At 42.6% G+C, this 18,005-nt stretch overlaps 1 protein-coding gene across 3 annotated transcripts in view; it reads left to right on the top strand.

The window, feature by feature from the left end:
- Positions 1-18,005, top strand: part of LOC310964331 (glutamate receptor 2-like) — a gene marked incomplete at its 3' end in the record, with an annotated part of 216,023 nt that overhangs the window by 177,475 nt on the left and 20,543 nt on the right. For 2 of the 3 annotated variants that reach the window (XM_083937417.1, XM_083937415.1), the window contains exons 17-18: positions 280-394; positions 15,765-15,899. In XM_083937417.1, coding sequence (XP_083793543.1) covers positions 280-394; positions 15,765-15,899 — 250 coding nt within the window. Of the gene's footprint in view, positions 1-279; positions 395-1,234; positions 1,350-15,764; positions 15,900-18,005 lie in introns of all 3 variants that reach the window. The other variant, XM_083937416.1, reaches the window with a different exon arrangement.

The following is an 18,005-nucleotide window of genomic DNA, read 5'->3' on the forward strand; positions in this document are numbered from 1 at the left end:
CCAACAGAAGCCATCCCTACCTTTTTTGGTTATATAATTGCATATCCAGTGATGCTGACTTAGACATAGTACTCAACATTCTTTTGGCCATAGTTCAGCAGATTGAACTCAGCTGCTGAGACTTGGTTAAGCTAAACCTATCTAATACTTTGCTGCTAAAGAAAGATATTATATAATGTTTATGCTAAGGATTAAGAGTTCATGCTTCTAACATGAATAGCAGCAGGAAGACTGACACCTACAACAACTGAAATGCTAACAGCCACTGTGTTCATGTAGAAATGCTGTGAACCTGGCGGTGTTAAAGTTGAACGAGCAGGGGCTGCTGGACAAACTGAAAAACAAGTGGTGGTATGACAAGGGAGAATGCGGCAGCGGAGGAGGGGAGAGCAAGGTTAATACACACACACACACACACACACACACACACACACACACTCAAACATGAAGGTAACACTGGGTTATCAGGTGTAAAAAATGTAAAAGAAGCAGCACAGTTATAAGGCCACATGTGAAGGTAGCAATGTTCTGTAGCTGTAGTCTTTCAAAGTCTAAGAATACAGAGATACTCATAGATGTTACCTATAGATACTTGATTAAGCAGTAGCTGAAAAGCACCACCAACAGGTAGCATTATAGTCTGTGCTGCTTCTTCCATAGATGTGTTGCACTCTGTTTGGTTGAGGTCAAGGTATGGGCAAGTTTCAGGGGCAAGGTCAGGGTCAGGTGACCTCATACCAGATGGCAGCAACAGTGCAGGAAAAGGGCTGTTGATAAAAGAGTTTGTACACCCTGGACAATCTCTGTTTATCCATGGCCCTGGTGTGGAGAAGGTTTTCACTGCAGTGCCTCTCATTCTCTGTCTCTAGGGCCAATCAGAGGGGTTCTGACAATGCAGGACTTCATTTTTAACAACTTTATCTGATTGATCACCATTATAACAGACTAAAAGGTCTACACAGTCCTCCTGTTAGACACCTTAAATATTTTCTCTAAAAGTCCTGCAAAATTAACAAACAATCACACATTTCAGCATGGTCTTTAAATTGAAAGTGATGTGGTAAAAATATTGTAAAGCCAAGCTTTAATGCTGTATCATGATGAATGATGTTCCTGCAAATAACAAACATTAGTTGGCTCTGACTTGGTCACTAGACCAGAGTGAGAATTGCTGCCCCACTAATAACATAAGATAACATTGATAATGATGTTATTTATGTTATTCCCATTAAAGAGTGCCAGTAAACCTTGCCGTATTGAAACTGAATGAGCAAGGGACCCTAGACAAGATGAAAAACAAGTGGTGGTACGATAAAGGAGAGTGTGGCTTCAAGGATTCCACCAATAAGGTTAGTTTCAATGTCTGTGAATCAGTCAAACACACTGTCTTTTCACACATTCAACATGCACAGTAAGCTTGGTTCTATATGTATCAGGAAAAGAAAGCATACCTGCACTTCTCTCACATGTATATATGTGTAAACCTGAAAATGAAATAAAACTTGTACAGTACAGGTAAGTTCCAACTGTATGTAATGTCAAGGACAAACCCAGGTAAAAGAATGCCGGTTCAACAACGCACTGTGCAGTTAAGCATATTTTGTTTTACCTGCCTGTATGTCTGTCTGAAACCCTATTTAGACACATTGGCCCTCATTTATCAAACGAACGTACGGCAGAAAAACGTGCGTACGACCATTTCCTGGCAAACTTCGGCATTTATCAATTTGGACGTGAGCGGTAGCTACGATCAAGTCTCACGTCTGGTCTGAGATCGTGTACGCAAATTTCACCCTGTGTATTTGTGGTGCAGCACAGCAAAATCTGGCTGAAAATAATTAACAAACCGCAGCTGTCATTAAGCATAAGCAGTCACATATTAAGAACAGATCAAAACGGATTCTTAAAACGTATAAAAAAAATAAAAATTGTGGTTGGAGCAATTGATTGTACTCATGTGCGTCTGAAGGCACCATCCATGAATGATTACGCATTCATCAATCGCAAAACTACCACTCGATAAATGTACAGGTGATTTGTGATGCTAAGCTATCGCTTTTAAACGTGGTGGCCAGGGGGCGGGGACACAAGATTCTTTTATATTTCAAAACAGCTCGGCTCCAGCCCCCCACGACCCCGACAGGGACAAGCGGTTGAAGATGTATGAATGAATGAATTTGTTTGGCGCGCGGCTGCAGGAATGCGCACTGCAGAGCCAAAGTCATCTCCTCGGTAAGTGGCTACCCTCGATAAATTGCATTAAATCAAACAAGGTATCAGATGATTAACATCTTGGTATGGTTCTTCTAGGTGACAAAGGTATCCTCTAACGGTATACCTAATAACCCCGCTGGCAAACCCCGCTACAGAGCAAGAGCGCCGGTGTTGTGCCGTATTCAGCACCCCTCGTGGGAAATGCACCCCCTCGCATTATAGGTGATATTCTGGATCAGAAGGCTGTTGTTTCGACCTATAGGAGTAGTTTATATACAGGTAACCCAATTAAAAGCACACACTTTTAAACCTATTAATTGCAAGAAAAACTGGGATTATATTTAGGAAACGCTAAATAAAATACATTCAACTTGATCAAAAGATCCATTTATTTCATTTTGTAATTATGGCTGCAGTATATTTCCACAGAACATACAAAAAGGTGTTGTTTTGTGTTCGCTATTACCCAAGTTTGTGATTTTAAACTCTTTAAAATAGTAAGTAACCAATGTTCTGACCGTTGTGGGTTACCGCTCTTGCTCTGTAGCGGGGTTATTAGGTATACCGTTAGAGGATGCACACACGCTGGTCTCAGTGGAGCACTGCTTCGGGTTGACTGCCTCCGTTATTCTTTTCCATACAGCGTTTTTATGGGCCCCTTTTATTCCACTCTTAAGACAAAAAGCACATCTTTATTTTGCACCATCTCGGATGTCAGGATGCCGATCTGTGTGTCGGAAAAGTTTCTTTTCTTACCAGAGTTTCGTCTCTCCGTGTTTGACCTCAGTGGGCGAGGCCTCCAAACCAGGAATATTTAAGGGCGTAACATGTTAATGACGATCGAATTCAGCCGCTGCATTTATCAAGGCCCGCTCATTCGTACGCTGAGATATGGCCGATACGACTGTTTCATAAATCACACGTGGGTCCTGTCCTACGACCAATTCTGCGCTCAGATCTGCGCCCGTTTTCACGCAAGATTGATAAATGAGGCCCATTGTGCCTCATGCATGAGTGTTTCCTTATTAGGGTCCAAGCATGAAAGTGCCAGGTGTCGATTGTTTTTGATGAAATTATAATTTTTCTACTGCGCCATCGCATTTTTGAGGGGCTTAGGATGCACGTAGGCTCACAGATATTGGCACACAGGTCAGAAGTTGCGAAAATTGCAAAGTTCCAAAGTCTTTGGGGTCGGGTTTGGCCAGCTCCATAGCGCCCTCAAACGCAGGCCATGGTTGGAATAAAGTTCTTTTGATATTTACAAATTTGGTGGGATAATTTTTCACCGGAGAGGAAACCAGCCATTTTGGATTTTGTGTCAATTTTCATTTTACGAACACATGTTTGAGAACTTTAGGATGCACAAAAACTAACAAAATGTTTTGCCCATGTTCAAACTAGTAATTACTTTAATTTGATGCCACAACTTGTCGGCCCCCCTAATTACTTTTAGCATTTTTGAGGTGCTAATAGTGCTCTTAAGCGCACAAAAAATTGCACATGCATCCTTAGTGTCTAAACGTAATACCTGATATGGTTCTATCTATATATTTCAAAGTCACTGCCCCCACCTTTAAATTTGATGTAGACGTTCAAAATTTGGTAGGCCTCTAAAAAGCTATACCCTAAGTCCAACAGGAAGTCGGCCAGTTTGGATTTACTGTGGCATTTCTCGGAAAGTAAAGCCAGTTGGACGTGTTGTACAAACTCCTCCTAGATAATTAACCAGAGTGAATTCAATTCTGGTAGGTTGCATCTAAAGACCTTTGTGATGGTAAGCTGTGGAGCATTTGAGGATTCACTGAACGCCCTCGATGTGGCGTGGCGGTAAATTTTGTCCAAAACTTGAAAAAGGAAGTTTTAGTAGCTCAAATTTACATTGTCAAATCTGCCCCAAATTTTCACATGCTAGAACAGTCCAGGCCTGAAGACACCTACATGCTGAAATTGAATCATAGTCATAGTGCCACCTACAGACAACAGGAAGTCAGCTTTATGTGTCAAATTTCTTCATCGCATTTTGAGGGGCTTTTGATTTTCTAAGAAATTAACCAAAACTTCACGAGTGAGGGGACGATGGAGCGTGAGTTTGGCCTGTGAATCGGAGCAGCGCTGGCGGTGTTGCAGTCGCTCTACCACACCGTTGTGACAAAAAGAGAGCTGAGTCGGAAGGCAAAGCTCTCGACCTACCGGCCAATCTTTGTTCACCTCACCTATGGTCATGACCAAAAGAACGAGGTCGCGGGTACAAGCGGCCGAAATGGGTTTTCTCAGGAGCGTGGTTGGTGTGTCCCTTAGAGATAGGGTGAGAAGTTCAGCCATCCGTGAGGAACTCGAAGTAGAGTCCTTTGTGTTGAAAGGAGCCAGTTGAGGTGGTTCGGGCATCTAGTAAGGATGCCCCCTGGGTATCTCCCTAGGGAGGTGTTCCAGGCACGTCCAGCTGGGAGGAGGCCTCAGGGAAGACCCAGGACTAGGTGGAGAGATTATATCTCCACACTGGCCTGGGAACAACTCGGGATCCCCCAGTTAGAGCTGGTTAATGTGGCCCGGGAAAGGGAAGTTTGGGGTCCCCGGATAAGCAGTTTAAGATGAGATGAGATGAGATGAGATGAGATTAACCAAAACTGGCACACAGGTCAGATATGGCAAAAATTGCAAGGTCCTGCAGTGATTGGGCTTGTGTGTGGCCAGCGGGCTCCATAGCGCATCCAAACGCATGCCATGGTTGGGAAAAAGTTATTTTGATGTTCACGAAATTTGGTGAGATCACCAAATGTGACACTAAATTGTGACAGAATAGTCAATACCTCAAACAATGACGTCATAATTCATGTGACTACCTGCCATTTTAGGCAGGTATGATGTTTTTCATAACTTCTCCTAGAGAATTCAACAGATCAATCTTAAATGTGGTCAGCAGAATCACAAGACCTTGACGTTGCCAAATTGTACATTATTTGTGTTTTACTGGAACAGGGGTGCCGATTGGATGCATGCGCTAGGTAGGGCTGTATGGTCTAAAATGTATATCACAGTATAATTTGAAGCATCGACGTAACGGTATAATGTCACAATGTATTGATTCATTTTTAAGTAGCTCACAAGTTTAGGGTTTAGGGTTTTTTACTTGAGTATTTTCTCTTCATGCTACTTTTTACCTCTACTCCACTACAATTCGGTAAGAAATATTCTATTTTTTACTCCACTGCATTTATCTGATAACTTAGGTTACTAGTTAATTTACCAGCTAAGACTTTTGCTTAAACTTACAGTGACAGTGACAGTTAGAAACAGATACTTCTCCGTCCATTAGCTGCACTAGCAGCACTTAGACAGTTGTTCTGAGATGTGAAAGACGACAGCAGCCACTACGGCCATGAATTACTTTTTCATGTAGGCTTCTACTCACAAGCCCATCACCATATCATCAAAGATGTCCCTACAAAATCTTCTGACCAAGATTTCAAGTGACAGAGAACTCTTCCAGTCATCCACTTGATATTAAAAGGCAAGGGAAGTCCTCTTGACAAAGACAGGAATGCTAACTAAAGGTAATACTTAGGTAGGAGTTAGGATAGCCTCTAAGAGACAAGTAGATGGCCTTGACGATGAAATCGTTGAGGTTAATTTGTGAAGGTCAATTGGAGAAAAGTAGTTTATATCAAGTCATACAGTTGTTTCTAAGGTTCCTGACTTAAACGATACATCGGTGTCAGTTGAAGGCAACAGGATTTTGTCTCTGATAGTTATAATTTTATCATTAAAGAAGCTCATGAGGTCGCTACTTATATATTATAGGAATACATGGCTCAATAGAGCTGTGGCTCTCTGCTAAAAAGGAACCTGGAGTTGTACTTGTTTCCCTTCATGATAGAAGAGTAGGCTGCTCTGGCATTATGGAGGGCCTGCTATGCAAGTAGTAGTGGTGGCCGTAAGATGCAGGTGGTCAGCTGACAGGGTGGGCAGTGAGGTGAGCAGGTAGAAGAGACAAGGCTGGATAGGGAGGCCGAGTGGCCAGGCTGGGGCAGTGAGGCGAGGAGGAAGGACAGGAGCAGATCAGGCTGGCAAAAGCAGGGTGCAGGCGAGTGTGGACACTCCTGGGCGCAGGGAAAAACAAGGTAATATTTTTATAACACACTAGGGGAAAAAACAGCATTTATCTCAAAAAATAGCAACAGGAGTCAGGGCAGTGTACCACATGGAAGACTGGACAATCTGACGAAGAGTGACTGGAGAGACCAGGTTTTGACTGTGGCTGATTGAGAACAGGTGTGTTGCCTGCTGTTAGACCTGCTTCTAGGAGAGAGGCAGGCACAGACACGGGGGAGGGGAGGAAACATTGGGAACACAGATTCACGACACAGACACTCCAAATGGAGGGCTATGAGATATTAATTATTATTATTATATAGAATCCAAAGAAACTAAAGATACACATGGTTTAGTAACGAGATAAACTACAAAAACGTTTGCAGTCATGCTACATAACATGCTGTTATCCTGTTACCATAAACTGGTCCCACAGCAATCCGAGGCTTTGAAGACGTTTCTGTCAAGTCTTCGCTTTGCTGCAGACAAGGGCTGATAGCACATTCACATCAAAGTTAAATTTTTGTCACTTCATCCTCTGTTATTTTCTTAATATAAAGATATAATATAAAATAAAAGCTGCAAGCAGCGATGAATTTACCTGACTACGCCAGATGGATTTATTTGCATAATTCACATTTGCTCTACATATCCATCTGGGAACTCTTGGTTGGAGATCTTTTAGGAAGAGGGGAAAATACTGGTTGCTAATTGGATAGATTATCTGTCGATCACCACCTATGTTGGTGATCAACAGGCCAAATCCACCAATCAGATCACCGAAGCATATAACGTACTAACAGAGCGTCCAGGCAAAGTAAATAACATTTCGGTAGAGGAAATTTGCCGTTAGTGTAACTTGAATTTACGGATAAAGGCACAATTTCAGGTGCCCGGTCCATATTCCAACAGAAAGATCCAAGAGAAAAAAGCGTTAGCAACAGTCACTTCTAGTTGCGTGACACTTGAACCGCCTCAAAACCAATGCTGATTGGTTCGATCTGCACGTAAACTACATTGGAGCGACCTCCGGTTTGGCTGAGATGGAGCCGAAAGTCACAACAAATAGTAATATTCGTCTTGTTTGACAGATACATCACCGAAATAGGACGACGTATGCGACCAGAACGACTGTGAAAGATCAGGGGGCGAAAGTTAGCACCGCAGACCAAGCAGGTGGCAAGATTAGCATGGCGGTTATTGCTAACCTCTGGGAAGAGCACCGTACAGCCCTACCCGCCGAGGTTCAATGCCCTCTCTGTTGATCTTAAAAGCCTCCATTTCAACGCTCGAAGCAAAGCTGGACCACGTCCATGCCACAGTGTCCGAAAGGCTCCCTCGAGATGAATTCAAATCTACAAGATGAGCGTTTGTCGACACTGGCACGCCTAGCCACGCTAGCAGAGAGCACCGCTAAACTGCTGGCTAAAGTAAGCGACCTGGAGTCCAGGAGCTGGTGGAATAATATCCGAGTCATTGGCCGACCTGAATCAGTGGCAGGGCCGTGGCCGACAGCCTTCTTCGCAGAGCTGTTCATGGAAGTTTTCGGCAAAGGCTTCCTGGAATCACCGCCAGAATGTGACAGGACTCACCGCACACTCTCTGAGAAGCCGTCGCCAGGGCAGAAAGCACGGCCAGTCATTATCAGGCTACACAGGTACCAGGTGAAGGAGAAAATCATACACGGAACCTGCGCCAGGAGAGGCAAATTAAAGTACAGAGGCTCCTCCATTGCAATCTACGAGGTCTACGCGCAGGGGGTGGTGGAACAGCGCCAGAAATACAGAGGGGTTATGTCGGAACTTTTTACAATCTGGGCTTCAAACCCATGTTGCCCTGCCAGGCTTGTCTTCGTGATAAAGGACGGAGGAAGGAAGAGGCTCTCTTTGGTCACTGAGGCTAAAGGTTTCATAACATTCACCCACGGAAGAGACCTAATGGTAAATGGACTTGTACTTATATAGCGCCTTTCTAGTCTTCTGACTACTCAAGCCGCTTTCACAGTGTTTGTCACATTCACCCATTCACACAGACATTCACACTGATGGCAGTAGACATCTACATACCATCTAATCTAATCTGACCATTCACACCACATTTACACACCCATGCGCAGCACGGGGAGCAATTTGGGGTTCAGTGTCTTCCCTTTTTCTTGTGCCTGCTTGCACTACTATGTGAATTCAGAGTATCTTTAATCAGCCCTTTTACGTGCAGATTTCAGTTTGTTGTTATATTTTTTTTTGACACAGTTACAGCACCTTAAGGTGGATGTGATGTTCCTGCAGGAAACACATCTCAAATTAGCTGACACCCCACATATTGGGAGGTCAAATTTTCAGATACTGTAGATTTAGAGGGGCAGCCATCACCGTGCTAGGCTGGTGGAAATTGCAGAGGAACTGTTAAAAATCGAAGTAACTTACTCCGCCTCTCCATCACCCTCCCTATATAAGAAGCGGCTACTACTTTATTCGGAACATGGCCTCTTAATGACAAGTGTAGTGGGGAGACAGGTGCAACAATCCAAACAAAGTTTTTTTGAGCAGGGAGATAAGGCAGGCAGACTGTTGGAGGTGCATGAAGCGATCAAGTCTATGCAAAACAGGAAATCTCCTGGTCCCGATGGTTTTACATTCGAGTTCTTTAAGGCATACTCGATGCTACTAGCTCCCATCCTTGTGAGAATGTTTAATGAATTCTTTACTAAAGGCAGTCTGCCAGCGACCTTGTATGAGGCATCTATTTCATTGCTCCTGAAGAAAGACAGGGATCCTACCTCATGTGGTGGCTACAGACCAGTCTCACTTTTAACGTAGATTGTAAGAACCTTGCTAAGGTCCTCACCCTCAGCTTCCAAAGAGTAATGTCATCCATAATTTCACTAGACCAGTCAGGCTGCACATTAGGGAGACATCCATTCTTTAACACCAGAAGGCTGCTCAACATGATATTCTCACCTGGGTCGGATACTCCCGCGGTGGTAATAGCGCTAGATTCAGAGAAAGCCTTCGGCCGGGTAGAGTGGGGTTTTCTATTTTTCATTTTGAAGAAATTTGGCTTCGACTCTAATTTTATTTCTTGGGTTAAGCTTCTGTATGTAACCCCCTCTGCCCCTGTAAACACAGTGTCCGTTCAGCATATTTCTCTCTCAAACGTGGGGCCCGGCAGGGCTGTGCGTTCTCACTCTTTTTGTCAAACATAGCCATCGAGCCATTAGCCATCTGGCTTAGAAACCAAAATGAGTTTGAAGGCATCACTCGTTTTGGTCTAGTCCACAAACTTTCCTTATATGCTAATGACCTTCTCTTATTTATTTCAAACCCTGCATCCTCCACCACCCCAGTTTTATCAATTCTCGATCAGTTTGGGCATTCAGGTATAAGTTGAAAATTCAGAAATGTGAGTTATTTTTTGTCAACAATTTGGCGAGATCACTCCCAAAATCAATATTTCCCTTTAAAACAGCTGACAAGAGGTTCAAGTATTTGGGGGTGTTTATCACCAGCTCCTTCAGGGACCTTTTCCAAAATAACTTGACTTGACTTGTCTAGATGGGTGACCCTCCCCCTGTCCCTTGCAGGCCAGGTTAAGATGGTCATTTTATCAAAGTTTCTGTATCTTTTTCAACACCTCCCAATTTGTCTTAATAAATACGTTTTTACTAATCTAGACCAACAATTTTGCGCTTTTATTTGGCATAATAAGCCAGCCCGTATCAAAAAACATATTCTTCAACTTTCTAAATCTGAAGGGGAACTAGCACTCCCTAATTTCCGACACTACTTCTGGGCCTGCAACATTAATAAACTTTTATATTGACTCCACAGTGGAGTTACAGACGTCTGCCCACCCTGGGCTCACACTGATATAACATCTTCTTCCTGCTCTTTGCATTCTACAATTTGCTCACTGCTCCCCATAAATGCCCATAAGGTCTCACCTAATCCGATTCTGACCAATACCATTAAAATTTGGATCCAGTTCAGGAAGCAGTACGGCTTGCAAAGTGCTACTACTACTACTGCTGCTGCTGCTACTACTTCCACCAGTACTACTACTACTACTACTACTACTACTACAACTACTGCTACTACTACTACTGCTACTACTAGCCTTCTAGTGCTACTAATTCTACTACTGCCACTACTTCTACTTCTAGTACTACTACTACTACTACTACTACTACTAGCACTACTACTGCTAGTGCTAGCCTACAACTGGTACTACTACTACTTCCACTACTTATACAAAACATACTACTACTACTTCTTCTACTACTGCTACTACTTCCACTACTTATACAAAGAATACTACTACTAGTACTGCAATGACTAGCCTACTACTACTACTACATCCTCTACTACTGCTACTACTTCCACTACTTATACAAAGAAAACTAGTACTGCTACTACTACTACAATTACTGCTACTACTACTAGCCTTCTAGTGCTACTAATTCTACTACTGCTACTACTTCTACATCTAGTACTACTACTACTACTACTACTACTACTACAAATAGCACTACTACTGCTAGTGCTAGCCTACTACTGATACTACTGCTACTTCCTCTACTACTGCTACTACTTCCACTACTTATACAAAGAATACTACTACTAGTACTACTACTACTGCTACGACTAGCCTGCTACTGCTACTACTTCTAGTACTTCTACTAGCACTATTAGTTCTTCAATTTTATTTACATTGCCAATTCATAACAAAGTTATCTCAAGACACTTTACATATAGAGTAGGTAAAGACCCCACTCTATGACTTAATCATGATTTACATAGACCCAACAATCCCCCTGTGAGCAACAACAGCAATCTTGTGCACACAGTGTCAATGAAAACTTTCCCTTTAAAAGACAGTGAACAAGTCGAACAGACTCAGTTCAATGGCGGATGGCCATCAGTCTTGACTGGTTGGGGAGGAAGAAAAGAGAGAAAAGACAGACAGACAGTCCCAGATGTGCAAGCAACCACAAAAGTAACAGTAACTATAATAATATCTATAGTGACGTGAGCATGACTTATATGTTATGGCAATATAGTAGTATAGTAGAAACAAGTATAGCTAAGGTGATAGAATATGACAATGATAATAATTATGGTGGTAAATATGATCAATGACGAGTTGGGGTAATAACAGCTGTGACACAATGAGATATATTAGTGATAATGTTTTTATGGCTACAAATTTTACAATTTATAAAAATAATAATAGTATATATGAGTAATAGCAGCAGGAAGTGTCATGCAGGTCCACGGCAGCAGGCACCCCCATGATCAGCAGAGACCTGCGAGATGACAAAGCACAAACAACTCCGGGGAAGAAGTTGATTTAGTTACATGCATTGATGAGACATGAATGATACAGATGAGAGGATAGAAGCTCATAGTATCAGGAACAGTATTAACCCCCAGCAGACTAGGCCTATAGCAGCATATTTAACTAAGCATAACAAAATCAGCTAAGGCCCCATACATGCAGGCTCTAAGAGAAATTGAATGCCAATAACAGCATAGCTAATGGTAGTAAGCCTTGGCTATAAGCTTTATCAAAGAGGAAAGTTTTAAGTTTACTTTTAAATATGGGGATGTGTCTGCCTCCCGAACAACACTACTGGTTCCACAGGAGAGGGGCTTGGTAGATGAAGGTTCTGCCTCCCATTCTACTTTTGGCAACTCTATTTAATTCAATTCAATTCAATTTTATTTATAGTGCCAAATCATAACAAAAGTTATCTCTGAACACTTTACAAACTAGGTAAAGACCACACTCTATGATAAACATAGAGCCAACTATTCCCCCGTAGAGTACGGTGGCAACGAAAACCTTCCCTATTACAGGCAAGAACGTCAGACAGACCCAGCTCTGTGGAGGACGGCCATCTGTCTTGACCGGTTGGGGAGGAAGAAAAGGAGAGAGAAAGAGAGAAAAGACGGACAGATGGACAGAGAAAGACAAAGACAGACACAAAGACAGAGACAGACAGACTTCCAATAACTATAATAATATCTATAGTAATGTGAATATGACTTATATGTTATGGCAGTTAATACAGCAGATTAGTAGAAACAAGCACAGCTAAGGTTATAGATTATAATAGTAGCAGGAAGCGTCATGCAGGACCATGGCAGCAGTCACCACCACGATCAGCAGAGACCTGCGAGACGACAAAGCACAAACAACTCCGGGGAAGAAGTTGAATTAGTAACATGCATTGATGAGACATGAATGATACAGACAGAGAGGAGAGAAGCTCAGAGTATCTGGAAAAGTATTATCCCCCGGCAGACTAGGCCTATAGCAACATCATTAAGCAGAACAAAATCAGCTTAAAAATAACAACATTGCTAAGGGCTCGTAAGCCCTAGCTGTAAGCTTTATCAAAAAGGGAAGTTTTAAGTTTACTCTTAAATATGGGGACAGTGTCTGTATTCCGAATAACACTTGGGAGTTGGTTCCACAGGAGAGGAGCTTGGTATCTGAAGGCTCTGCCTCCCATTCTACTTTTGGAGACTCTAGGAATGACAAGTAGCCCTGCATTCTCAACTTTAGTGTACATTTTTAGTTTTTTTGTCATTAACATGTACAAACTGAGATCGATCTGATAAATAGGACTTAAACCAGCTAAATGCATTTCCTTTAATGCCAATTAGATGCTCCAGTCTCTGTAACAGGATGATGGTCAATAGTGTCGAAGGCAGCACTAAGATCTAGTAAAACATGTACAGAGACAAGTCCTTTGTCTGAAGCTATTAGAAGGTCATTAGTTATTTTTACCAGTGCTGTCTCAGTCCTGCTTCATTCTAAATCCTCAAAATAACCCATTATTATGTAAAAAGTCACATAACCTGCTGATAAAGACATATTAATTATATCTAGTTCAGGAGTACTAGTGAATGGGGAGCACTTGTTAGAAACATGGTTAACCGGAGGTTTATTAACTTAGAGCTATGCTTCCATAGAACAACATGCATCCAGGGTCCCAGCTGCTCAGTGGTTCTGGGGTATGGCCCGCACAAAAGCACATAAGGGGTAGCATCTGCTCTGAAATAACAAGTAATGGCAGTTCATGCTTTAACAAGTGGAATTTCTGGGAGCAATGCATTAACTACACCAAAGAACGGCCAGGAACAGCTAACTTTATTATGATGATAGCCTTGCCAATCACTGCAAACACAAAAACTTAGCCCAGTAACTGTAACATGTAGAGGAAACCCAAAAACAGGCTCCTCCTAAAAGATTAACTGACATTAAAACTGGCAAAGGAAGAATATGTACCTTTCTAGGCAAGCTCCAGAGCTGGCAAAGACACCTGCATCTGTAACGTGAGGTGCGGCCTGCCAGAGTTTTAAGTTTTTCCCTGATTGTCTAATCACATCCCTTGGAGGACAAAAGCGTAGGTCCAACCATGCAGTAATAGGTCTACTGGTGTAGAGTCGTTGTCTATCTGCTTTTTTATTTTATGCTTTTAGCCTCAACCTGCATTCATGGATAACCTGCGAGAAAATGAAAGGGTTCAGGGTAATTTTGCAGACAGGAGATTCAGCATTTCAGAGACAGATTCAAAGAAAATTAAAATGACATTATTTAAAGCTGCAAGCAGCAATGAACAGGCCCTCGCATCCGGCGCGCGTTGGGGGAGCCGGTCTGACTTACCACTGTCGGATGCCCGTGCAGAGGGTGAGGGACTGCAGGCTATGCATTGCAACTTTGCTTCACATCCCGTCCACTGTTTGGTGCCAAATCATGCTTTGTTTTGCCCTGTGTCAAGTGTAAAATACACAGGAAATTTGATGTAAATCGGATGAGGTTTGTCATAGGAGGCTAACTTCCTGTTGCCAGTTGGTGGTGGTGTCATTTTAAGTGAATATTGGCATGTAGTTGTCCTCAGGCCTGGACTGTTATCAAATATGAGAAATTTGTATCAGAGGAGTGGCCATAATGTCATTACACAACATGCACAAAACATGCATTATGTATCCCTACATCATGTGTAGAAAGTTCTCTTTTCATCACAACGGTGCGGAAAAATCCAATGCAACCGTCCCCGCTGCTCCAATTTTCCAGCCAAACTCACACTCCATCGTTCCCTCACTCGTGAACAGGACCCAGAGGTACTTGAACTCCTTCACTTGGGGTAAAGACTCATTCCCTACCCAGAGTAAGCAATCCACCAGTTTCCTGCTGAGAGCCATGGCCTCAGATTTAGAGGTGCTGATTCTCATCCCTGCTTTTTCACACTCTGCTGCAAACCGATTCATTCTCGGATAATTTGAGCAGTTAATAGCAGATGCTTTCGATCCTTTATTGTTGACACAATGTTACAGTTTGGTAACTGATGCACTTTGACACTTAGGGGAGCATTCAGTCCAAATAGTAGATGCACAGTGTGCCCTCTTGTGTTGGTTGCCCAAAAACTACGTGGCACCTCTTATTATTAGAACCTCTTTGGTGTAACGGCCACAATGATGCATGAAAACACAAACTCCAAGTAACTTTTCATGAGTCTTTAGATGGTACTGACCTGTCTGGAAGTCTGTCTGGAAGTTGATCGTGTTAAATCTCTTGGAGTTGAAGGCTGACACTTGCAAACGTCATAAAGTGGCCATAAAATTCAAAATGTCCGACTTCCTGTTGGGTTTAGGATATTGCTTCATGTACGTCTGGAAGAAATCTATATGCCTTCATAAATTTATGTAAATCTTGGAGGAGGAGTTCTCAGGGACGGTAGTGATCCAATTTGCCATGCCCCATTTCTGAAACCAATTAAATATGTACATTTTCACCACGTCTCAATTATTTGTGAAGTTTGGTGATTTTTTTGATGATATCCCCCCTTAAAACATTAACCACACATTCACCAAACACACCACACAAGAAGATGCAAGGGACATCTTCGATGATTACAAGGTATAGGCGGGGCTGCCCAACGTCATCCCTGGTCACATGTGACTGTTGATATTAAATTATAAACCTGTGCATGCATGGATAACATCCAGAGTTAAGCACTCTATCTGAAGAATTAAATAGAACTACAGTTTCATGGTTTCTATCCTTTATGATAACTTTGTTGGCTACTTACCAATGTAACCGCTAAGTTCTGTGAACACGACGTCACTAAAAAGAACCAGAAAATGCATGAATATACAGTAGTACATACAAAGATACACACAGTCTTACAAACTCAATTTTTAAAAGTGTGCAGGTCAGGTTTAGTAAAGTTGTCTATGACTCTATGCTGTTGATCTAAAGCCGTATTTATTATTGACTGAGTGAACTGTTTGAAAATGTCAGGTTAGTCCAGTTTTATGCTGCCTATTCAGAAGAAAATGAAATTGGTCATTGACAGTATATCAGTCATTAAAGTTGACGGTTTACATCCAAACACTAACCCTTATCTCTGGGTGGCTGCCCTCTTTTTTGCCTTTGTGTGTGTCTACTAGGAGAAGACCAGCGCCCTGTCTCTCAGTAACGTAGCAGGAGTCTTCTACATCCTGGTTGGAGGTCTGGGTCTGGCCATGATGGTAGCCCTGGTAGAGTTCTGCTACAAGAGTCGTGCTGAGGCCAAAAAAATGAAGGTACCTTATAGTTTCTAATTATACTTTCTAATACCAGTTAAAATTTTAATCAACCCTTTATCTTAAATATAATTACAATTATAGTACTATTATTAGTTTTAAATATGATACATGTAGGATTCTTCATTCCCTGTTCATCACTGCTTGCAGCTTTAATTGTAATTAGTTTTATTCAGAAACACTAAATTGTAACTGTAAACATTCAGTTAATGTTAGTGGGCTCATTGTCAATTAAGCTTCATTGTAGGACTACAGATAACATACATTGCATATAGAATGCGGATCCTAAATAACTTTTGATGTTCAAGTATTTTAATAAGAAAACCAATTATAAGTACCAGCAGTTGCCTAGCTGAAATTTAAATCTCTGGAGAGCTACATTAATATAAGGCCTAAATGACGCTCTTTTCCACTAATGTACAGTAGCCTACTTAGCACTGTCATTTCAGCAATGTAATGGAGTATAATAATTTGAACACAGCAATATAGACTGACTACACTAATTCAGTACAGGTGACTAATTTACAGATTATGAAACCGCATGCACAGATTGTAAATCAGTTTGAACAGATTTACACATAAAAAAAATTTTTCCACCATGTGAACTGAATATTTTCTGTCATTGACAAATATTTTGATACAATGACAAAAAAACTAAAGGCTGTCTTTCATTTTGACGGATTAAAATGTTGAGAATCTAGAGAAATTCATACCTTATAGAAGTGAATGCAGTGTAAGAAAAGTAAAAAAAAATAGTATCCTAAAAATACTGGAATACTATCTGTTAAGAAAGCGAAAATGAGGACTCATATGCAGTCAGGGTTCGATAAATGCAGGCTTTATCTCTGAAAGACAATGGCTGGAGGTACACGACGAGACGATATACTCCGGCAAGAAGACAGGGGAAGACAAGGACTATATACACATGAAGGAGAATGACACAGGTGGACACAATCAGGTAATCAGGGAAAACAGCAGACTGTTGACACAGAAGGAAGGGCAAGTGACCTGAAACGAGAGGAAGATTAATCTCTCAAAATAAAACATGGATTTACAAGACAAAAAAACAAAGACAGGATAACCATCCGACACCCGACGGCCCAGGCTGTTCAGGATGCTCCCTGTCAAAGTCCTCAATAAGGGTGCGGTCGACAATGTGGCGGGGCGGAACCCACTGTCTCTCCTCGGGTGGTGGTGGGGACGAGGCGGCTGGGACCAAGGTGCTTCCCTTGGCGGGCTGTACTTGACTCACATGGAAGATGGGATGAATACCAAGGGACCAGGGCAAACGCAGTCGAATCGCTGCAGGTCCGACGAGCCTGGTGATTGGGAATGGACCCATAAACAGTGGTGCCAGTTTCTTAGAGGGCACCCTACGACGTAGATCCTTGGCTGAGAGCCAGACCTTCTGGCCGGGCTGGTAGGCGGTCTGCCGCTTTCTTCATTCAATCTACCTATCTGTTCAATACCTCCGCACAACGTTGGACCATGGCATGGGCAGAGGGGACCTACATTCCATCTCGTTCTCCAGAAAGAGTGGGGGCTGGAACCCAGAGGCAGGTTTCCAGCAGCTGGTTAAGGTGTTCGGTCTGGTCGTTGGCTTCCGTCTGGTATCCCGAGGTCAGGCTGGCCAAGTCGGCTGAACTCCTTCCTGAACCGGGATACAAACTGAGGCCCCCGGTCTGAAACAATGTCCTTTGGAAACCCATGAACTCGGAAAACATTAGTCATCATGATCGCCGCCTTCTCCTTGGCGGATGGTAGTTTCGGCACAGCAATGAACCTGACCATCTTAGAAAATCTGTCGACAACAGTGGTGTTATCTTGCGAGACCGGTAGACCCGTGATGAAGTCCACAGACATATCTGACCATGGTCTGGAAGGGATGGGGAGAGGCTGGAGAACTCCCGGACCTCCAACTCCATGGACGTCCACGAGAACCACCAGGAGATCACAAACATTGTTCTTTTTACTCTCGGATGACATGAAAGCAGTAAGGTGTGAGCCCAATGAATCACCTGGGGACACAGCTCAATGGGGACAAACAACCGATTATTGGGGCATCCCCTAGGTGGTGGGGACACACGGTTAGCTTGCTTTACCTCT

The sequence above is a fragment of the Echiichthys vipera genome (assembly GCF_963691815.1).
Source record: "Echiichthys vipera genome assembly, chromosome: 2".
Taxonomy (NCBI): Eukaryota; Metazoa; Chordata; class Actinopteri; order Perciformes; family Trachinidae; genus Echiichthys; species Echiichthys vipera.